This window comes from Papio anubis, chromosome 11, assembly GCF_008728515.1.
Source record: "Papio anubis isolate 15944 chromosome 11, Panubis1.0, whole genome shotgun sequence".
Classification (NCBI taxonomy): Eukaryota; Metazoa; Chordata; class Mammalia; order Primates; family Cercopithecidae; genus Papio; species Papio anubis.
Window position 1 is genome coordinate 33229379 of NC_044986.1, and position 24139 is coordinate 33253517.

Genomic DNA, 24139 nt, shown 5'->3' on the forward strand with positions numbered 1-24139 from the left:
TTCAGACTGGCAGGTTGTAATTTTGGAATCTTTGTGGAAACAGTCAGGAAACACTGACATGTGCTTTCACCCAGCAGCAGGCGAAAGGGCTTGGATGTGGAATAAGAATAGCTGGCAGGTATTGAATTATTACTGCCAGCCAGTTCACAAGAATCGTTTTCTGTAATCCTCACTGTGACCCTGGGAGGTGGGTACGCCATTATTCCATTTTATAAGTGTGGAAAGATATATAGAGAGATGGAATAACTTGCCCATGATCACAGCAACCAGTAAGTGATGGAGCTGGCAATTGAGCCCAGAAATGCCATATGAGAGCCCAAGCTCTTAATCCCTGTTCAGGACCATACTGTCCTCGGTCCCTGAGATGCTCTGACCCTACTGATCTGTCCCTGTGCCCCCCTCTTTTCCGGGTCTGTAGGAGTCTTACCATGAGAGCTCAGAAACAGGCAGGCTATGCATTCACCCCTTCTCCTTCCATGCCCATGTCTCCCCCAAATTCTGCCCTAGGATCATTCCTCTGGGAAGAGGAGAAAATACGGAGTGCTGCGCTAATGATTCGCTTCCCACCTGGGATTTCCTGGAAGGAAGACTAATCAGCTCCCTTGTTGGCCACTGGTCTCAGGGTCAGGCCAACTCTCTGGCCAGTGACCAGGAGCCTGCATACCAGTCCTGGCTCCCTGTCCAGTGCAAGAGTTCTGAACAAGATTGGATGATTTCAGATGTGGACAGCTCATCCAGTCATGCCTCAGAAGTACTTGGCATGTGGCAGAGAAATCTGTACGTGGTCTGCTCCCCTTCAGGTTCTCTTTGCAATGTCTAATTTGCTGAATTATTTTGTTTTTTGTTTTTTTGAGAGGGAGTCTCGCTCTGTCCCCCAGGCTGGAGTGCAGTGGTGTGATCTCCCCTCACTGCAACCTCAGCCTCCCGGGTTCAAGCAATTCTCCTGCCTCAGCCTCCCAAGTAGCTGGGATTACAGGCATGCGCCACCACACTCAGCTAATTTTTTGTATTTTTAGTACAGGCGGGGTTTCACCCTATTGGTCAGGCTGGTCTTGCATTCCTGACCTCATGATCCGCCCTCCTTAGCCTCCCAAAGTGCTGGGATTACAGGCATGAGCCACCGTGCCCAGCTTTAAATGCGTATTATTTTATTAAATGGAAGAAGCAAATCTGAAAAACCACATTCTGTATGATTCCAACTGTATTCTGGAAAAAGCAAAACTATGGAGACAGTAAAGAGATTAGTGTTTGCGGGAGGCTGAGGCAGGAGAATGGCGTAAACCCGGGAGGCGGAGCTTGCAGTGAGCTGAGATCCGGCCACTGCACTCCAGCCTGGGTGACAGAGCGAGACTCCGTCTCAAAAAAAAAAAAAAAAAAAAAAAAAAAAAAAAGAGATTAGTGTTTGCAAGGGGTTTGTGGGGGAGGAAGAGAGGAATAGGTGGATTTTTAGAGCAGTGAAACTATGCTGTTTGATATTATAGGGGTAGATACATGTCATTACACATTTGTCCAAAACTATAGAATGTCCAACACCTATAGAGAGTTGTACCCTAATGTAAACAATGGACTTCGGGTGATAATGATGTGCCAATGTAAGTTCATCATTGTAACAAATTTGCCACTTTGGTAGGGGATGTTGATAAAAGGGGAGGCTATGCATGTGTTGGGGAGAGTATGGGCTCTCTCTGTACCTTTCACTTTTTGTTCAATTTTGTTGTGAACGTAAAATTGCTCTGAAAATTTTGTGTTCTAAAAAAGAAGAAGACAGCCGGGCGCCGTGGCTCATGCCTGCAATCCCAGCACTTTGGGATGCCGAGGCGGGAGGATCAACTGAGGTCAGGAGTTCCAGACCAGCCTGACCAACATGGAGAAACCCCCGTCTCTACTAAAAATACAAATTTAGCCGGGCATGGTGGCAGGCGCCTGTAATCCCAGCTACTCGGGAGGCTGAGGCAGGAGAATCACTTGAATCGGAGAGGCAGAGGTTGCGGTGAGCCGAGATCACGCCACTGCACTGCAGCCTGGGCAACAAGAGTGAAACTCCATCTTGAAAAAAAAGAAAAAAAGAAGAAGACTACAAATACATGCTGCAACATGAATGGTTCTGAAAAGCATGCTCACCAAAGAAGGCAGACACAGAAAATAAATGCTGAATGATTCCCTTATATGAAATCCAGTAACAGGAAAGTCTAGTCCATAGTGATAGAACAAAATATGGTTGCTTGGGATAGGGAAATTGATTTGGAAAGGGGCCTGAGTTAAGTTTCTCATGAAGGAAATGTTCTGTGTCTTGATTTGGATGGTAGTTGCCTGAGAATGTACAATTTGTCAAGATTCATCAAACTGAGCGCTTGTGATCTGCACATTTTATTGTACAGTAATTACATCTCAACTGAAAAGAACTAGCAAGGTTGGAAACCAGAGTATGAGCCCAGAAAAGGGTGTCCTAAATTTACCTCATTCATTCATTCATTCATTTATTCAAAATGCAATAGATATTTATTGAGCCCTTGCTATGGACGAGGCACTATTGTTGGAGCTAGGGACACTGGTGGCCAAGTTCCATGTGGGAGAGACAATCAACAAAATAAATAGATAAATGCCAGGGGCAGAAAAAATGATAAGGGAATTTAGAGTAAGTTGTTCTACAAAATGCATGAACTTTCAAGATTCTGGGCATCATCTTTGCTCAAGAAGAACCCAAGCAAAGCTCTTTTTTTTTTTTTGAGACAGAGTTTCACTCTGGCTCCCAGGCTGGAGTGCAGTGGCGCAATCTCAGCTCACTGCAACCTCTTCCAGCTCAAGCAGTTCTCCCACCTCAGCCCTCCGAGTAGCCGAGACTAGCCACCATGCCCTGCTAATTTTTTTTTTTTTTTTTTTTTTTTTTTAAGAAACGGGGTTTTTGGCCGGGCGCGGTGGCTCAAGCCTGTAATCCCAGCACTTTGGGAGGCCGAGGCGGGTGGATCACGAGGTCAGGAGATCGAGACCATCCTGAGTTAATATGGTGAAATCACTCTCTACTAAAATACAAAATTCAGTCGGCAGGTGGCTGGCGTTTCAGTCCCAGTTACTGAGGCTGAGCAGAGACATGAACTCCGAGGGCGCTGCAGTGAGTCGATCGCTGCCACCGCATCTGCGCCTGCGACACAGCCGGAGACTCGCCCCAAAAAAAAAAAAAAAAAAGAACGAGCTATCGGCTGGTGGAAACAAGCCTGTATCTCAGCACTTTGGGAGGCCGAGACGGGCGGATCACGAGGTCATTCGAGACTATCCTGAGCACACGGTGAAACCCCTGTTTCACTAAAAATAAAAACTAGCCGGGCGCTGTGGCGACTCCAGGTTCAGGCTACTGGGAGGCTGGAGGCAGGAGAATGATGTGAAAACCCGGAGGTGAGTTTGCAACGAGCTGAGATTCGCTTTCACGTGACCCAGCCTGGCGACACAGCCAGACTCCGCCTCAAAAAAAAAAAAAAAAAAAAAGAAACGGGGTTTTGCCATGTTGCTCATGCTGGTCTCAAACTCCTGGGCTTAAGTGACCTGCCTGCCTCAGCCTCCCACAGTGCTGGAATTACAAGCGTGAGCCGCTGTGTCCGACCTGGTTTTGTTTCTTAACTCACTGTCCACTTGCCCTTTACACCTAGTGTTCCAGGCTTTGTGTCTAATAATTTTCCTAGCTGAATTCACACTTGGCTGTGACTTTCCTGGCTTCCGTTTAGGGTACAAATACAGTAATCAGGACATGCCATCATGGATGTTTCCAGACCTGGCCATCTGGAAGACAGAGAATCAGTGTAGGCAGATTCTCCATCAGATGAGGCTGTTTCCAAGAGCATAGATAGCTCCAGGCAAGAGCCCCGGGGCAGCGCTGGCCAGCAGAGCCCAAGTCTCTTAATCTAGGCTGTCATCCTTGCCTGACCTCTACCAGGACAGGAATCTTTCTGAGTAATTCTGCGCCCTCACTCTTGCTGGATTTTTGCTTCCCATCAGAGTCCTGGAAGCTGAACCATCCCTACACCTGAGCTGTTGCATTTACCTGACCTTTTTCTTATAGGAACACCTGGTGGGAAGGAGGATAGTTCAGAGGATTTTCTCCTCCCACTCACTGCTAAGAGGGCAAAGATGTCGATTGTCCTGTCAAAATTTCCCTCCACCCACGAAGAAAGGACATGACCCTGAGCAGGTCACTGTCCAGAGAGATGAGACAGTGCTATGCCTCTTGCACAGTGGAGGTACTTGTCAGAGTGGCATTGGCCTCTCCCCTCCCCTTCTATGCAGGCCTCTGTGGAATCACCTCACCACTTGGAGCACAGTTTCAGCTTCCCCAGTCGAAGTAGCCCAATAACAATGCTGTAGAATTCCTTGGGAAATCATGACCTCCCTGGAAGGGGAGTCCTCCAGGGGGCGGCAAGGGGAGGGTGGCCCACTCCCAGAGCTTTCCAGAGTTTTCGGGGCAGGAGCAGACATGTGGGGAATTGTTATTTCTCCCTTTCTCACCTCTGGTGACTATGAGTCACTCTTGGCTGCAAAGTCGATTGCCACATCTGTGAAGACAGTCCTCCTTGTTGACCCTGATGTGGCCTGGGCAAAGGTTTTTTTTGTTTTGTTTTGTTTTGTTTTTGAGATGAAGTCTCACTGTCACCAGGCTGGAGTGCAGTGATGTGATCTCAGCTCACTGTAACCTCCACCTCCTGGGTTCAAATGATTCTTCTGCCTCAGCGTCCCGAGTAGCTGGGATTACAGGCACATGCCACCACGCCCAGCTAATTTTTGTATTTTTGGTAGATATAGGGTTTCACCATGTTGGTCAGGCTGGTCTCAAATTCCTGGCCTCAAGTGATTAACCCACCTTGGCCTCCCAAAGTGGTGGGACTACAGGGGTGAACCACCTTGCCCCGGCCTTGGGCAAGGGTTTTGAAATCTATGGGCACACTCTGCATGGTGGTCTTTCTGAGAGTTTATTGGTGTTTCTCTGCTCTATGCACTCACGTTGAAGACTCCGGAGTCCTGGGCATCCTTTTTTCTTTTCTTCTTCTTCTTTTTTTTTTTTTTTTTTGAGACAGAGTCTTGCTTTGTCACCCAGACTGGAGTGCAGTGGCGCAATCTTGGCTCACTGCAAGCTCCACATCCCAGGTTCAAACAATTCTCGTGCCTCAACCTCCCAAGTAGCTGGGATTACAGGCGCCCGCCACCACGCCTGGCTAATTTTTGTATTTTCAGTAGAGACAGGGCTTCACCATATTGGCTAGGTTGGTCTTGAACTCCTGACCTGAAATGGTTCACCTGCCTCGGCCTCCCAAAATGCTGGGACTACAGGCACATGCCACCACGCCTGGCTAATTTTTGTATTTTTAGTAGAGATGGGGTTTCACCATACAGTGGTCTTTCTGATAGTTTGTTGGTGTCTCTGTGCTCCCTGGATTGATGTTGAAGACTCTGGAGTCCTGGGCATTCTTATACTGACTCTGAATTGCTCTGTGACTGACCAGACCACACCTTTGCATGTTTCCGTTTCTTCCCCTATTTCACAGTGGGTGACGGGGTGACACAGGAGTCAACCATGCTCAGGAAATAAGCTGAGCCTTGGAGAGATTTCAAAGAACAGGATTCCAGAACCTGTTTCTTCTTCTTCCAACTCTAGTCTGAGCTTCATCTCTGACTTGCTCTTTCTTTTTCTATTATACATTTTGTAAAAAATACAATGGAGATAGAGTCTCACTATGTTGTCCAGGCTGGTCTCGAACTTGTGGGCTCAAGTGATCCACCTGCCTCAGCCTCCCAAAGTGTTGATTACAGGGGTAAGACACTGGCCATGGCTGGCTCTTTTAATGTGAGCCGGGGTCAGGGGAGAGGAAGCAGCTTAAAACTCTCATGTCTTTCCTTGGAGGTGAGAGTTGGTACATCTGGCTCTGGCCTCCCCGAGGTTTGGGGAAAGGGTGAAGGTGCTTGTGAAAGGCTTTCTGCACATGTGTGGACTTTATCCCTGGAACCCGTGTGATTCCCACGCATGCCCGTTTATCACATGGATAGCCCCAGCCCTGGGGACAGTGTTGACTTCCCCTTTCTCTATTATTGACATGTTAGGAGAGGAGGCTTAGGGATACATGTCTGGAATTGTGGTAAACTTGTCAGTAGAAAGAAAAGAAATAAGAGTTGCAGCTCAGGGGAGGGGGCTGGAGGATCTGTGGCTGTCCTGTCCCCAGCCAGCTGCCAACCAGAGAGAGGGGGATCTTCATGTAACCTGGACAGCCCATTAACATTCCCTTCCTTTCGTCTTTCTGAGCTCCTTGCAAGGAAAGGCTAGAAATAGCGATAAGGGCTCTGAACCTGGAGAGGTGAGGTTTACACGTGGACTGACTGTGAGCCCCACAAGTGCTCAGACACCTCAGGGCTGACTCCGGTCTCAGTTCCTTTCCTTCTCTTCCTTGTCATTTTACATTTTTATTTTTTTAAACACAAATTTAAGCCAAACTTTGGGTGTACATAAGTAAACATAATCCATTCTCTTGACCTAAGACCCTAGCCCTTAAGTGTCTGAAGCTAGGCATGTTCTGTTCCCCATGACTGGCTTGGTGCTGAACCCAAGTCTTCTCCCAGTCACTGTCACTTCAGCCATTCCAGATCCTGAGATTAAAGTGTCAGCTTGCTCAAATAAACAAGCATGCTGAGACACATTGTCATCCAGCCAGGCTCACGTATCTGACCATCCACACTGCCCGTGGCATCATGACACTGGGCAAGAGGCCAGAGCTGCAGAAAGTTCCCTCCTAACACTGGTCCTCTCAGCCTTTCCCATGACAGAGGGCAATGTGGGGAAGGGATGGGAGCAAGCTCCTGTCCCGGAGGTTGTCTGAGTCAGTCCTCTGTGCCAAGAGAATGGGGCAGGGCCCTTCCCAGATGTGGGCTCTTTCCCGTCCAGTTGCCCAAGATGGATAGCCAGGGGGGATGGGGAGAGAACACTCCTCCTCCTGCTGCCCAGGCTCAGGCTAGTCTGCCTTTATGGAGCCTGTCTGGCCATCACTGGCTTCTGGAGGAGACTGTGTAAAATAAGAGATGGGGCCCCCACACTTCCATGAGCATATTAATTCACTCATTCAGTGACTTTTTGTGGAATACTCACATGGTCCCAGACACAGTTGTAAGAGCTGAGGTCACAGGAGATCATAGGTGACCTTGGGCAGCTCACCACAGTGAGACGATCTTATTTATTTATTTATTTATTTAAGACAGAGTTTGCTCTGTTGCCCAAGCTGGAGTGCAATGGCATGATCTCAGCTCACTGCAACCTCCACCTCTGGGGTTCAAGCAATTCTCCTACCTCAGCCTCCCAAGTAGCTGGGATTACAGGCACGCACCACCACACCCGGCTAATTTTTGTATTTTTAGTAGAGACGAGATTTTGCCATATTGGCCAGGCTGGTCTCCTGACCTCAAGTGATCCACCTGCCTTGTCCTCCCAGAGTGCTGTGATTACAGGGATGAACCACTGCACCTGGCTGGAGATCTTTATAACTCTAGATGATTGCGCTATAGGCTCCAGAGGAAAGGTACACTCCAGACCAGCTCTGGAGAATGAGAGAAAACTTCCTGGAGGAGATGGTGGTGCTGAATCCCAAGGGACCATTAAGGGTAAGTGTGGAGAATGGCAGTTGGCAAGTTCAGAGACCTAGAGGAGGAAAACACGGAACTGATAGTCTATGAATGAGGACCCTGGAATACGGCTCCTCCTGGGCCCTAGGCTAGAGAGATGGTGCAGCATGTCTTTCCCCGGTAGAGAAGAGGCCAGTGCACTAGCCCTGCACCTCCCTCTGTTGGCAGACATCTGTCTCTCCACACTACCCACAGAGCCATGGCCTTCCTCTCACTCCAGCCATTTCTGTGTGTTCTCACACACGGCAATGTCTGCACACACAGGTATGCGTACTAGGGGAGAGGCCTCCACCAACTTATTATTACCTATCCCTGGGGCCCGGGGGTAGGTCCTCAGATCAGATAGTGCGTGTGACTGGAAGCAGTTTATGTCTCAGGGGCAGAAGTGTGACATGGGGACTGACAGTCCCAGCAGATGAGGCCTAGGGACAAAGGTCTTAGGACCAGGACTAGGGCCAGAGATTTGGGTGGTGGTCTGACCTTACGGAGATGCCTTTCCCAGGCCACAGACTACTCCCTCACTCCTCTGGAGGCCCATAGGGGATCTTTCCCCAGTCTGGAAGGCTACCCCATTCTGAGCAAGCCATCTAGGATGAACACATGGAGAGGAAAAGCAAACACAGGCCCAGGGCCTCCAACAACAAATCAACAAGCTGAAGGGAAGGTCTCTTTGCCCTGACTCAGCTTCAGAGCCAAAGTCAAGAGAGAAGAGGAGCTTGGCCCCGCATCGCCTTCTTTCTTTCCTTCCTTCCTTCCTTCCTTCCTTCCTTCCTTCCTTCCTTCCTTCCTTCCTTCCTTCCTTCCCTCCCTCCCTCCCTCCCTCCCTCTCTCTCTCTTTCTTTCTTTCTTTTTTGAGACGGTGTCTTGCTCTGTCACCCAGGCTGGAGTACAGTGGCACGGTCTCAGCTCACTGCAACCTCTGCCTCCCAGGTTCAAGCAATTCTCCTGCCTTAGCCTCCCAAGTAGCTGGGATTACAGGTGCATGCCACCCCACCTGGCTAATTTTTGTATTTTTAGTAGAGATGGGGTTTCACCATGTTGGCCAGGCTGGTCTCAAACTCCTGACCTTGTGATCTACCCAAAGTGTTGACCTCAGTCTCCCAAAGTGTTGGGATTACAGGCGTGAGTCACTATGCCCAGCTCCCGTGTTGCCTTCCTGGTCGTATAGCGGTACACCCCCATTTGCTTCCTGCAGTTGCTAAGAGTGCTCCAAGAAAGGTCACACTCTCTGCCAGAGTTCTGAACCCATGCCTCTCTCCCTGCTGTAGGTAAAAGGAACAGGCAGGCCCTGGCCATTCCTGGCCCTTCACCCCTTTTGCTTCTCTCCTCCCAACTGCCCCTCCCAAGCTGCTGCTTCCCCTACAAGGGAACCGTTTCCTGAGTCCATCTAGCCTCGTGCCCCAGCCAGCCAGCTCTCCCTCGACCTTCCCTTTGCCTGACAGTAACCTCTCCCACAGCTGATGTCACCCTGGCTTTGCACTGACACAGCAGCTGAGCTGGGCACAGCAGGGCTGCGAGGTCCAGAGGGCAGCTGGCTGTGTCTGAGGCCAAGCTTCCCTCAGTGCTCGCCCAGGGCTTTTCCTCAGCCAAGAGCCTGCTTCTCTCCCATTCTGTGCCTCTAAGCCAGCGTAGCCACATGGGGATAGAGTGTTGACTGAGCCTCCCGTGTGCCCAGTGGAAAGTCAATTCTCTGCTCTGTGTGGGGGAGAATGGAGCCAAAGTTCTGCTCCCACCCCTGGGGAGCTCACAGATTTCCAAGAGAAACAGGACAAAGCACAATAGCAAACTGGGCATGCTAGCATCTCATGAAGGCAGAGTGTAAACATACTATATTAAACAGGTTGGAGTTCAGGGAAGAGAGATGGGCGCCCTTCTTAACAGGTGCCCCTAGAATCGGGTAAGAGAAGAGAATGGGCTAGTGACAGAGTCATTTAGTGGTTTTTTTTTTTAATTTATTTTTTTAAAGCATCTATTTATGTGCACTGTGCGAGGTGCTTTGACAATCTACTAATATTTGCCCACATATTTACCTGTATTTTGCAAGGCTCAGAAAAGTTGTACCAGCCTGGGGGCACTGAGGTGGGGGATGTGATGGGGATTGTCCGAACCTAACATCTGCTAGGTGTGTACTAGGTACTTCATATATTTTGTCTAGTAACTCGTTCTTTCCAGCGACAGAACAAACATGCTAAGCAGAAAGTCAGAAGGACACTTGTTGGGCGCTGCTTCTCCCCTGCTCTGCCACCACTCAGCACTTCCCTGTGATCACATTCCCTGCTGCATAAGCCTTGGTACCTAGGAGGCCTGACCCCTGGGCAAGTTACAGTCTGGAAGGCTCCCCAGGTCAACTAAAAGCTTCATCTTTCTACTCCAGCCCCCAACTCCACCTTTCTTCCCCATCTCTCCCTACCCAGGAGAGAAAGGGAAAATCCCATGCTAGCCCTCAGCTTTACCTTCAACATCTAAGGTGTAAATTAATGTCATCAAGGTGAATTTCCATGCTGTTTTTCTGCTGCTCCCACACCCTGGGTTCGCTGGATTCCCTTTTTTTTTTTTTTTTTTGAGACAGAGTCTCGCACTGTGTCACCCAGGCTGGAGTGCAGTGGCGCGATCTCGGCTCACTGCAAGCTCCGCCTCTCAGGTTCACGCCATTCTCCTGCCTCAGCCTCCGAGTAGCTGGGACTACAGGCGCCCGCCACCACGCCCGGCTAGTTTTTTGTATTTTTAGTAGAGACGGGGTTTCACCATGTTAGCCAGGATGGTCTCGATCTCCTGACCTCGTGATCCACCCGCCTCGGCCTCCCAAAGTGCTGGGATTACAGGCTTGAGCCACCGCGCCCGGCCTGGATTCCCTTTTAAAAGCCAGAGTTATTCCCTTCACATGTCCTAAGGGACTCTGGATTTGCAATGTCATCTGGCCCAGATATGTTCTTGCAGAATATTTGGTGTCCCCATGTCCTCCTTTCAGGCAGCAGCCCAGAAAGCCAACTACCTTTATATCCCATCCTTCCCAAGCCTGCAGTTGAGGACCAGCCAGGGAGATGGAGGAGCCAAGCCTGGAGCCCATGCACCGCAGGCCCCTCAGCCCTGCCTCAGATCCTACAGCCTCAACAGCACTCACAGAGCCCCAAAGGGGGCTGTGGACCCTGTCGTTCCCCAGGACACGCCAAGAACCCATCATTCTTTTCCCCTAACAATCACTTTACCAAACCTCTGCTTTCCCCAGACAAGTGTCAATGTCTTTTTTCTGATCCCCAAGAGCTACCTGGCTCTCTGAGCCACCTGGCAAAGCTATGGTTGCCTGTCGCATAGTTCAGGGAGGTCTATGAAGCTCAGCTGAGTCTGGGACCTCACCACCAACTCTGGCACCAGAGAATAGATGGTCACTTGAGAAACAGGGACCCCAGGAAAGGGATGGGGCCTGGTGCTGGTCAGCTAGCTTCCAGCCAGGGCAGGCTGACACCTGGGATCCGGGCTGAAGCCAACACCCAGGTAATCCCATTACCTCCTTCATGTTTTCGGGTTTCTAAGCAAGAAGCTGCCAAAGGCGGAGGCATGGAAATGTAGGGCTTGCCTGGGAGGGTGAGTGTGCCTGAACTCACCCAGGAGCAGGCAGAGTCTCATCCAGGGCATGGGAGGAACCATGATGGAGGGTGAGGTGTGGGGAGAGGGAAATGAAATCGGGGAGTGAAATCAGCACATGAGATGAGAGGTGAGGGTTGAGTTGTCTCCCTGAGAGGTAGGAAGCAGATGTGGCACTTGGTAGAGACCCCGGAGGGCTGAAGTTGTCCCTTCTCCAAAGGAAGGCATAGAAGCGGTGTGAATGGGCCTCCGAGACCGCAGACTATAGGTAGGGCAGCTGACCAAGACGTTTACCTGGGCCACACTGCCCCAGGCCTGCTGCCACCTGCAGCAGCCTCACCAGTAGTTGAGTGTGGCAGGGAGGCGAAAGCAAGCCCATTCCTGGGGGACACAGAACTCCCCAGTGGCCTATTGTGGCTCCCAGAAGGTTTCACTGGACCTCTCTTCGACTATACCACGGCTGCTCTCCCAATCTTCCTACCCTATCTCCTTCACTCAGGCAGGACTTTCCTCACTCTCTGACAGCGCTCTCAGCCTCACTCAGCTCCTTGCTTTCTTTCACAGATGTTTCCCCTGCAAAAAACCCACACATAGTTGCTCAGCCTTGGTGTCTGCTTCTCAGAGGAGCCAGTTTAATAGGGGCCATTACTAGGCCTCTAGAATGATAAAGCCCTATAGGTTTAGGACCTGTTCGCAGGCCCAGATCTGAACCTGCAGAGTTACCCGGGGGGCATGGGGGGAGGTAAGGTATAGAAAGAAGCTGGGGGAGAGAAGTGGTCTCTAGATTGGGGCCTCTCTGAGGGTTCAGCCCTCCAAACTGGATTATTCGCTCTTTTACATCCAGAAAAAGAGCAGCCTCTCCATATTGACAGACATGGGGCCAGGGTCCTGCTGCCACCCAGTGGCCATGTTAGGTAAAGCACCTTTGCGGCCTCCCACTGGGTCCTGTGATTCCGCCGGTGAGGGTAGGAGTGGAGAATTTGTTCTGCTGGTTGGGGTCCTCTCCCTCTCTCATTTACAGCATAAATTACAAAAATCCTGACTTCCAAACTTAATTCCCAAATTTTCCTCCTTTAAAATTAGCATCATAGTCGGCTGAGTGCACTGGTTCACGCCTGTAATCCTAGCACTTTGGGAAGCCAAGGCGGGTGGATCACCTGAGGTCAGGAGTTCGAGACCAGCCTGGCCAACAACAACAGCCGAGATTGTGCCACTTCACCACAGCCTGGGTAAAAAAGCAAAACTCCATCTTAAAAAAAAAAATTAGCACCATAGTCACACATATCTGTTTGTGTCACACAAACAAAACCATTGCATTGTCTGTTTTAAGTGGGTGAATTTTATGGCGTGTGATTCTATCTCAATAAAGCTGTTTTAAAATCAGCACCATAAGAAGTGGGTGAGGCTTTTAGTATGTGAAGATGAGGATGGTTGTTTCTGTTTCTTGGGATATCCCCAAGCCGATATGAACGATGGTCACACAGTAGGTACTCAACAAATCTTTAACAAATTACCAGTGTTGTTAAACGGAGCCAGTTTTTTTTGTAATTTTTTTTTTCTTGAGCCACTTTTTTCATTGCCTCGTTACTTACCCTTGAAGCTGTACACCTTCATTCCCCCAAATCTGTAGGCATCTAAAGCCTTCTTACTTTCCAAGGTCACCTGAGATCTTCTAGTCTAAACATCCAAAAGCTTTTCATCGATCAAAACCCTCCTTGAACTTTTTTATTTTTTTGAGACGGAGTTTTCACTCTTGTTGCCCAGGCTGGAGTACAATGGCAGAATCTCGGCTCACTGCAACCTCCGCCTCCTGGGTTCAAGCTATTCTCCTGCCTCAGCCTCCTGAGTAGCTGGGATTACAGGCGTGTGCCACCACGCCTGGCTAATTTTGTATTTTTAGTAGAGACGGGATTACTCCATGTTGGTCAGGCTGGTCTTGAACTCCCGAAGGTGATCGGCCCACCTCGGCCTCCCAAAGTGCTGAGATTACAGGGGTGAGCCACCGCACCTGGCCCCAGAAAGGATCTCTTTAGAGACTTGGGGCCAGGTGCGGTGGCTCATGCCTATAATCCAAGCACTTTGGGAGACTGAGGTGGGAGGATCACTTGAGGCCAGGAGTTTGAGACCATCCTGGGCAACATGGTGAAACCCTGTCTCTACAAAAAAATACAAAAATTAGCCAGATGTGGTGGTATGCCCTGTAGTCGTAGCTATTTGGGAGGCTGAGATAGGAGGATTGCTTAAGCCTGGGATGTTGAGGTTGCAGTGAGCTGTGATTGAACCTCTACACTCCAGCCTGGGTAACAGAGTGAGACTCTATCTCAAAAAACAAACAAAAAACAAATTTTACTATTTTTCCCACACAGATGACTAGTGGGATATTGATGAAGCTTAAGGTCTCATGTCCAGGATGCTTTCTTATAAGTAAGTGATTCCCAATGTTTCCATTAAGAATCATTGTCATAGTGAGCCACGGTTATTTATGAGCTGTGTCCTGTGGTTTACACTTACTGAGGTGGAAACGGTTAAGAATCAGTGTATAGTATACAGAAGGTGGTTTGAAGCTTGCCTCTCCTTGTAGAACTTGGAATGTGAATCACCCCAAGATTCTTTTGTCTGGAATATGGAAGGTGACTTTCCCCAGGGGTTCCTTCAGTAGAACTTACAAGGTCCTGGGCCACAAGTTTTCTTCCTATAGACTTTGCTATTTCCGACTCTTAATTGGAGACCAGTAGATCCGGGGGTCACTGAAGAAGCTTGTTGGGATGGGCATGCTGTGAAAAGGGAGTGCACTGGTGGCAGAAATGGGGTAATCCCCACCCCGGTGTCTACACTTGGATGGCATATTACCAAAAACCACATCCCAGTGAAGCCATGGGACCAATTCGCCAAGTGGGTTAAAAAGCCTCCTGAGGAAGAGGTGCTTCTGGCTTTGATGGACCACAAGGCTTGTCAAGTGGTTATAAAACTCCTCTAATAGGTGCTGTCACTCAAAGATTACCTTTGGAATTCTCTCTAAGCCAAATGGTATCACTCCATTCTACTGGTGTCAGCTGCTTGAAATAGTGTAGACACAGAGAGTTCTGGGATCCATGTCACTCAGAAACAATGTCAAAGTCCTGGCTGAAGGTATCTACATTACCCACGATTTGCTGTATATGAGTGGAATGTACAAGCACGGACACAATAGCAAGAGAACTAAATTTGTTTTGTGCTTCAAAGTACACAGTTTATAAAGACTTCTATATTCTACTATCTAAATCCTAAAATAGTCCTTAAGGTCAGCAGGGCAGGCATTGCTATAAACACTTTGGAGATTTGTAGATAGGTAAACTGAGTCTCAAAAGTGACTTGTTCAGAACTGTATACTAGTAAGTTGCTGAGCCAACTGCTAAACACAGGGACTTTATTCACATTTTTTGTTTTTTGAGACAGAGTTACTCTGTTGCCCAGACTGGAGTGCAGTGGCATGATCTCGGCTCACCGCAACCTCCGCCTCCTAGGCACAAGTGATTCTTCTGCCTCAGCCTCCCAAGTATCTGGAATTATAGGTGCATGCCACCATGCCTGGCTAATTTTTGTATTTTTAGTAGAGACAGTGTTTCACCATATTGGCCAGGCTGGCCTTGAACTCCTGACTTCAGGTGATCTGCCCGCCTCGGTCTCCCAAAGTGTTGGGATTACAGGCATGAGCCACTGCACCCAGCTGACACTGGTTTGTCGATGGCATCAACAACAGGAAAAGTCAAGTGCCAGTAGGAACTTGAGGACATGGAGAGAGGTACTGGACACAAGATAATCAGGAGATGTCACTTGATTACCACATTTGCAATTTCTTGAGCAAGTTTAAACATCATAAGAATGCAGAGAACATTTTTGAGTAAATTTCTCAAGCCATGTTGCATAAGTTGTGCTCCTGGGGCCAATCCTGGCTGATCCACACACATGGGGAATGCTTAACACTAAGCAGGAGAAAGCAATTGGATTTTGCACAGGTAGGTGACCAAAGGTGAATAAAGCAGTCCACTGGTGGCCTTGAACAATCAGAGACATGAGACTTGTCACATGATGACCCTCCTGTAGCACATTCAAACCCCTGCTGATCACAAGCCTCCTCCAGAATTCAAAATTACCCAATGGGAATCAGATACCATCTCCCATTGCTTTTCCTGCTTCTCTGGACCATACTGTTAGCTTTCTGTTCATCACCCCTATCCTAAGGTCCAGTTATGCAAGGCAGGGGTCATTTTGCAATTATTTAAAAGGCTCGTGGGTGAGAGGCAGTGGCTCCCTTTTCCTTTGTCATCAGCTTATCTAACATAAGATGGTTGATTCTGGCACAGTTCCTCCTCCTTTTTCTTTTTTTCCTGGGGAGTTTCCAAATTTATTGCTTATCAATGGACTCACCTTGGAAATTGAGCTGTAAAACACCACAATAGAGGATAGTCTTGGTTGCCAAATCTGTTCCCCTACCAGGGCAGTGTTGTATACTTCCAAAACTTTCTAGGTCTCCTCCAAATGACTCAAGGGATGGGAATTTCACCATCTCTCATGGGAGGTTGTTTTACAGCCTCTTACATCTTACCCATTATGAAAGTTCTTCTGATGAAACATTTTTTTCCCCTTTGGTTCATTCATTACCCTTAGATAATCCCCTAAAGAGCACCTTCACAATCCCTCTCCTTCTTTGGGGCTTATGCCTTCAACTCTCTGCGCATGGCTATCAGGCCCCCATCCCACACACATGCACCTGCACTCCTTAGCTCTTCAGCCAGGCCTACCCACATGCAATTCTTTTCATCTTTCCTCATACATCAAAACCTCAAGTGAATTTGAAGGGAGATTATGGCTCTCTTCTCAAGATTTTCTCACGTCAGCTGCATCCCTTCTCCTCAACCACATACCAGGTTTGTGTACGCCAATAGTCATTCACCAATGGAAATGAGGTTCTTCTGGAATGCTGTGTTCTATAGTTAAAAAAAAAAAAAAAAAAAAGATTCCTTCTACCCAGAGCTCATATCTAGATTGGATCAATATTTATACAAACTACAGTAAGGAGGAAAAATCTAAAAGAAGTCTGGAACTACTTTAAATCTCCAACCCACCAAGAAACTTTTAAACTACAAATAAAAATCTCAAAATAATATATTTCCCTTAAACATAGGCTATGAATTAATAAAAGAAATTCAATCACCTTTTGGTAAAGGAAGCATGAAAGGATTGACTACTCATTTCTTTATGGATGAAAAATTAGCATGGATGAGTGCCCCAGATGAAAAAGAACCATTCCTTTTTTTCTTGTTTTGTTATTTCCTTCCCACTGACTTTGTCAGAAGCCACCTCCTTTTGTTCTTCAACCACTCTGAATAGCTGATAGTTTCCATGCTCTCTGAAGGGATTCACATACACCACCGTCCTCGGTGGCAATAGGGACCACCAGGAGGGCCTCACCCTCGTTATGCAACCTCAGGCCTTCCTCCTCCTCTGTTTTCTCCCAACTGCACTGAGCGCCAGCCCTAGGGGCATCACAGACATCTTCAGAGCCCAAGACCCCACCTATCATTCCTACACTTAGAAGGAACCTCTCCTTTTCCAAACCTTCCCATCCAAACCCGATGGGGCTCTTCCTTCCCAAACCTTACCCATCCATCAAGATCTAGCTTCTGTTTCATTTCCTCCAGAGGAAGCTGCCTTTTCCTCTAAACTTCATAATGTTTAGTGTCTATACCATTAAAATATGCTACTTCGCATTATTCATGCCTCCATTTGCTGCTGCTGAATTTTTTTTTTTTTTTTAAACAAGCTCTTTCTCTGTCACCAAGGCTGGAGTGCAATGGCATGAACATGGCTCACTGCAGCCCTGACCGGGCTCAAGCAATCCTCGTGCCTCAGCCTCCCGTGTATCTGGGATCACGGACATGCATTACCATGCCCAGCTAATTTTTTGATTTTTTTGTACAGACAGGGTCTCACTTTATTGCCCAGGCTGGTCTTGAATTCCTTGCCTCAAGCTCGGCCTCCCAAAGTGCTGGTGTGAGCCACTGTGCCTGGCCCGTTTGCTCCATTTTCTAAAGTTTTATTTTATTTTTAATTGATAAATAATAATTCTATATACTGATGAGGTACAATGTGACATTTTGATACATGTATACATTGTGGAGTGATCAAATCAGGTGAATTAGCATATTCACCACTTCAAATATTTATCATTTCTTTGTAGTAAGAACATTTTAAATCCTCTTTTTTAGCTATTTTGAAGCACACAGTACATTATTAACTGTAGTCACCACACTGTGCAACAGAATACCAGAACGTATTCCTCTTGCCTGACTGAAAGCTTTTATCCATCGACCACTCTCTTCCCCTCTCACCCACCCTTCACCCCTAGGCTCTGGTAACCACTGTTCTACTCTCTACTTCTATGAGTTCAATTTTTTTAGATTCCACATATAAGTGAGAGCATAGGGCATCTGTCTCATTATGCCTGGCTTATTTCACTTAACATAACGTTCTCTAGGTTTATCCATGTTGTTGTAAGTGACAGAATTTTCTGTGTTTATTTTCAAGGCTGAGTATATTATATTGTGCATATATACCACATCTTTTAAATCCATTCATCTGTTGATAGATACTTAGATAGTTTCCATATCTTGGCTAGTGGCTATTGTTAATAATCCTGCAATGGACATGGGAAAGGAGACATCTATTCAACACACTGATTTCAATTCCTTTGAGATTCCTGGAACATATGGTAATTTTATTTTTAGTTTTTTTGAGGAACCTCCATACTGTTTTCCAAGATGTCTGTACTAATTTACACTATAGCCAAGCGTACAAGGGGCCCCTTTCCTCCACAGCCTCACCAACACTTGTTATCTTTCTTTTATCTTGAGACAGGGTCTTGCTCTGTTGCCCAGGCTGGAGTGCAGTGGTGTGGTTTCAGCTCACTGCAGCCTCAATGCCTCAGCTTCCCCAGCTCAAGTGGTTCTACCACCCCAGCCACCTGAGTAGCTGGGACTACATGCACACACCCCATGCCTGGCTAATTTTTTTATTTTTATATTTATTTATTTATTTTTGTAGAGGCGGTGTTTCACCATGTTGCCCAGGCTGATCTTGAACTCCTGAGCTCAAGTGATCCTCCTGCCCTGGCCCCCCAGAGTGCTGGGATTACAGATGTGGGCAACCACACCCAGCCAAGTGTCCTTTATAGGGACACTCAAGACTGATTATTTTGACAAGGCTGATGTTCTACTGAATGTGAAGGTGAGCTTCAGGCCCGTGAGTAGCCCTAGGTGGGGAGCCAGGAGTTGGGAGAGGAAAGTCTCTCCTCTAGCCTCAAGGAGGAGAAACTGCAGGGTGACCACACCACCTGTGGTGGAGCTGGGGCAGGTGATCGGAGGCTGGAGCAGGGCATAGGCAGGAATGTGCTTGGGGGCCCATGCCACAGTTTTAATTCAGAGACCTGCGGTTATAAAGAAAGCAGATCAATCCTGATATCACGCGTAGTTCCATTTTGTGCTCAAGCTCACAATTCTAGGCCCAGGACTAAGCAGAGCCATGGGAAAAGGTTCCTAGCTCAGCTGGGTCCATATATCCACTCCCCTTTAGTCCCGCATCATGCTGTGTTTGTCCTTTGTTCTCTGATCCAGCCTCCCAACCAGGTCGTAGCCTTTTTCCCATACTGAGCCCCACACCCTTAAGAAACCCCCTCTCTTGGTGTATCTCACCCGTAAGCCATGGAAAGGCAAGCCTCAGAACAAGGAATATAGACAACCTAGGACTCTGCGGTCCTCTCCTCTGCCCCCTCAGCGCCCTGAAGTATGTGACACTGGGGTTCCTCCTGCCACTGTCCTTCCCCCGCAGCTGAGAGGGTGAAGTGAGGGAGGGGAGCCGCCTGTCCCTACTCCACCAGGGGACAGCTCAAGGTGAGACAGGACGGGAACCTCAGACCCACTGGCTGAGCCTGGGAGGTGGGCAAAGCCTGGGAGGGGGGCAGCGCTCTTCAGCCTTCCTTCCTGGCCTCGGTCCCCACCCCAATCCATGTCGGCCCTTTCAGGAGCTTTTAGTGGGAATGAGCTCAGACCCACAGCACAGGCCCCGGCTCCCCTCCTGTCTCAGCTCCTCCCATTGCTCTTTGATCGTCTCTTCTGTCCGACCTCTGAGCCGTCTCTCCACCAGGCACATCTGCAAGCAGCCCTCTTCATCCCCAGCATCACCTCTTCCTCCCGTTTCTCCTTCCACTCCCAGTTCCACATCCTCCTCCTATTCCCCTCTCTCCCCTTTTCAGACCCCCACCTTCCAGTTCCCTCACCTCCCCTTTCTGCTGGTCCCTGGGGCTTGCAGCAAGAGGGAGAGACAGCTCCTGACAGGATTGATGGTCCTTCCCCACCCTGTCCTCTCATCCGCTCCCTCCCCAGCGGGCACAGACATCCCCCTACAAAAGGCAGGAGCCCAGGCTGTGTGGAAACAGCTGCTCTCAGACGCCCTTCCCTTTGCTCTCTGCTGGCTAGGCTGGGCTGCGCCTCTGCTCCCTCTTCCTCCAGCTGAGAGTGGGCACCTGGGGTACCAGGCCCCCTTACCTCATTTCCCATGAATGCTGTGGAAATTCCTGAGGGGCAGGAGCTGCAAAAGCTGGGGAGTGGAGCCTGGGACAATCCCGCCTACAGTGGTCCCCCTTCCCCACATGGGACGCTGAGGGTCTGCACCATCTCCAGCACAGGGCCCCTCCAGCCCCAACCCAAGAAGCCTGAAGATGAACCCCAGGAGACGGCACACAGGACTCAGGTGTCCAGCTGCTGCCTCCATATCTGTCGAGGCATCAGAGGTACTGGATAGAGGGAGGGTTCTCCTGGGATATTAGAGTCAGGAGAAGGAGTCATCAGAAGCTTTTGGGCAGGGGGTGGGGGTGGAATGTGATCTGAAGAAGAGGTGACCTTTCAGTGTCACTTTGGGGTGTGTGAATTGCTTGTGGCAGTGCTGCACGCCCCAGAACACAGAGACCAGCTGAGCGGTCTACCGGTTGTGGGGAGCCTGGCATGGTCATCACCTGGGGACCCAGAGGAGTATGTGGGAGCTGGTTTGAGGAGGACGTGGATGTGAGGATGCCCTGGACTACCCCACCTGGAACAGGTGCCTCCTTTCCATGCCTTCATTCTCTATGAGCCAGGGCCTTCACCTCTGTCGACCTCAGGGAGTTGATGGGAAGGGCAAGCATGGGTGTGGGTAGAGTAGCCAGATTCAGCCAAGGATGAAGGTGATGGGCAAGGGAGGGCAGGGGTGGAAAGGGGCTAAAGTCTATGGACAGATGGGTGGGGATGACTGGGAGGAACACTGCCACTGAGGATCCCAGGCATCTCTCCCATGCCCCTTAGGACTTTGGGGAACAACCCTGACTGAGAACACAGCTGAGAACCGGGAACTTTATGTCAAGACCACCCTGCGGGAGCTGCTGGTATATATTGTGTTCCTGGTGGACATCTGTCTATGTGAGTAGCATCTGTGTTTGTGTACCTCTGTCTGTGAGAAACATCTATGTGTGCTCCATCTGTATAAACATTCCTGTGGGTAACACCTGTGGAACCAGCATCTATCTGTGCGAGCAGGCTATATCCGGGAACTTTAGATAACAATATTCCAATCCCATCTATTTACCTTTGCAGCTTAAGATACTTTGTTTAAAAGGAATATATCAGAAGAGGAAGGCAGTTTGGTCAATAATTACAAGGGGAAACCAGTTTTTAAGTTCACTTTGCAGCCATTGTTTTCTATTGGCTGAAAAGGTGAAAGGTGAAAATTTTTTACGCTTCTGTAGAGAGTGGGCTGGCACGGTGGCTCACGCTTGTAACCCCAGCACTTTGGGAGGGCGAGGTGGGCACATCACCTGAGGTCAGGAGTTTAAGACCAGCTTGGCCAACATGGTGAAACCCTCTCTCTATTAAAAATACAAAAATTAGCTGGGTGGCTGGTGCCTGTAATCCCAGTTACCCAGGAGACTGAGGCAGGAGAATCGCTTGAACCCGGGAGGCAGAGGTTGCAGTGAGCCAAGATCGCGCCACTATACTACACTCCAGCCTGGGGGACAGAGCGAGATTCTGTCTCAAAAAAAAAAAAAAAGAGTGGAAAACCACTCCCTTCTGTTTGGAAAAATAGTTTGGTGGGCTTCACATAGTTATTATACTATATCTGATTCATGTTTCTTTAGAGTCAGTAAAAGAATGGAAGAAAAAAGAGAGGAAGTAAAAGATTCAGGTGACCTTAGATCTCAGATCCCTGCTAAGAGAGGGAGGGAGGGACACACATGGAGTGGTGATGGTCCCATGTGAGAGACCACCATGCCACGCACCATTGGAGGAAGCTTATTGAGGCTCTAGCTATAGACACAAACTGAGAAGGTTTGATCTCTAAGTTGAGAGAAGCAAGTGAAAAGATAGGAGGGCGACTATGGAAAGAAGCGTCAAAGAACTGTAAATAATAATACAACTGGACCAAACAGATGCTGTTAGACCTGTAGGTAATGACAGCACATTGCATTTGGTTTATTACTTCTTTCAAAAATCGCACAAGTGATGTTTGCCTAGTTTAATATAGTTGTGTGTGGAGTCGTGGTTTGATTAAAGCTGTAGGTTGGACCGTACAACTAAGGTGCCCTCATTATTAGGTGTTCTAGGCTCCACAATACTCTGTTCTTGTCAGGGTGCACAAATCTTTTGCAAGTGGAGTCAGAGAGTCTTGTAACATCAATGTTGATGGAACGTTTTCTTGTTTTTTGAGCCACCCACATTTGTGTGAGCCCTCTGGGAAAGCTGGCAGAAAGCACTGGTTCTGGCTGTGCTCTATTGGAACTCACTCCATGCTGGACAGAGGGGACAGTCCTCTGTGTTTGCCACTGGCCACTTAGCAGAGAGTGAAAGGACACAGTGCACGTGAGGAACAACGGCTAGCCCAATGTACATTTTGTGGAGCCCTTTCAATTCCTTTCAGCAAATGGCTGTCAGAAATTCATTTGTTGACGTATTGATTTTTTTGTCCTAACCATCTGCTAGCAAGGAGAAGTCATCTCCTTTTTCAGATCCCATGACAGCAGCTGAAACCCACAGGCAGAGCCTTTCTCTAAAATGACTTAAACATCTCTCTTTCCAGATTAGCCTCTGGAACAGGACTGTTTCTAGTTCCCCAGAGTTACAGTGAACCATTTCTAACTCCATTGTATGGAGCTGGAAAGAGTGGAAGCTTGGGTTCTGGAAGTCCAGGAGTCCAATCCACTCATGTTTTCTGCTTTCTGAGATCTCAGTGCACTGATGCATTGCTGGATGGTCTGTGACTTGCCAAAATCTGAGTTATAGACTTAGTCCAATAATTACAGAATCCTTGAGTGGACGCGGGCTTTAGAGGTCATCTAATTTTAGGATGCAGAATATGTGGAATCCTTTCTCTGTGGTCCTTCCCATGGCACTCTGTCAGGCGGCCAACCAGCCCAACCGGGGGAGTGTCAATGGGGCTGTCACTGTTTCATGAGGCAACCCATTCTACTACTGGGCAGCTCCGTTTCCTTCCTCTTATGGAGCCCCCTCCTCTGAGCCAGACGTTGGACTGAGAAACATGTAGATGACAGATACTTGGGCCTTTCCCCTCAGAGGCTCACTTCCTTTTTAGAACTTTCTTCTATTAAGCTAACTACAGATGTGTCCCTGTTACTCTCTGAAGTGACAACCTTTCAACTGTTTGAGTGAATATAGCTTGCTCTTGGTCATCTGTTCTCTAGGTTAGATAACTTCTGTTTTATCATTAATCTAGTCATGATACTGTGGTTTTCAGAGGTAGTATTATGCAGGGATTGAAGGCATGGGCTCTGAATTTGCACAGGTTTGGTCAAACATCGTGCACTGCCATTCACCATTTGAGGGCCCTCGAGCAATTTGCTTAACTTCTTTGAATTTCAGTTTCCTCATCTGTACTTACCCAATCCAATAGGATTATGTGAGATAATAGCCATGAAATCATTAACTCAGTGCCTGGTATGTATTAAAAGCAATTTCAGAACGTTCTCCATACTGGTTGCCTGCCTGCAGACTTCATCTATGTGATGCCTGGCACTGGACAAAATATGCCACGGACAATCTGACCAGCACAGAGTACTGCGATGCCATTATTTCTGTTGTACCCAGATTTGGGGGATCTGTGAGGAAATGCAGAAGTGATATCTGAGCTAAAACCTGAGAGATATGGAGGATTTATCCCCTTGAAAGGGAGGTGAATAGAAAGGAACTCCCTGGGAAGAGGGGACAGCATGTGCCAAGGCCCAAAAGGGACAGAGGGCACAGTTTAGTTAAAGTGCATCAACGTGGCTGGAGCAGAGAGTTTGAGAAGCAAAATGGCAAAAGACGACAAGGCTGGCCTTATAAGAAGTGGCTGATCATGAGGGGCGTTATAAGGCATGATAAAGAATTTGGACTTTATTCTGAGGGGTCCAGGGAGAGCTATTGAAGAGTTTTAAGCATAGGAGTGACATGACAAATTTTAAGTTCTCCTGAGGAGAGGACAGAAATATAAACGTTGGGTCACAGAAATATCTCTGGGAAAGTTGAGTAGGGGAGATAATAGTCCTGTGCTAAGGATATTAATGGGATTTTTAAAAACAAAAACCTTACAAGGGCCACTGAGTCAATCTGGTGGCAGTATAGCATGCTGGTTAAGCAGTGAGGCTCTGAAGTCGACTATGTGGGTTCAAGATCTGGTGCTTCCCCAACTATCAGCTGTGTGATCCTGAGCAAGTTTGCTAACCTCTCTTATCGTTGGATAATGATCAGACCCACCTGAGAAGATTATTATGCAGGTTAAATAAAATAGCTCACTAATATGCTTAGCACAGTGTCTGTCTGGCACGTGGTAAATAGTGCCTATTGTCTTC

The 24139-nt window shown here is 48.3% G+C and overlaps 1 protein-coding gene across 1 annotated transcript in view; it reads left to right on the plus strand.

Annotated features, from left to right (window-relative positions):
* The first annotated feature begins 19649 nt into the window (after positions 1-19649).
* PKD2L1 (polycystin 2 like 1, transient receptor potential cation channel) overlaps positions 19650-24139 on the plus strand; it is a 44132-nt gene continuing 39642 nt past the window's right edge. Inside the window, 2 exon segments of the mRNA XM_021943586.2 lie at positions 19650-20056; positions 20604-20717. Coding sequence (XP_021799278.1) covers positions 19822-20056; positions 20604-20717 — 349 coding nt within the window. The 5' untranslated portion in view covers positions 19650-19821.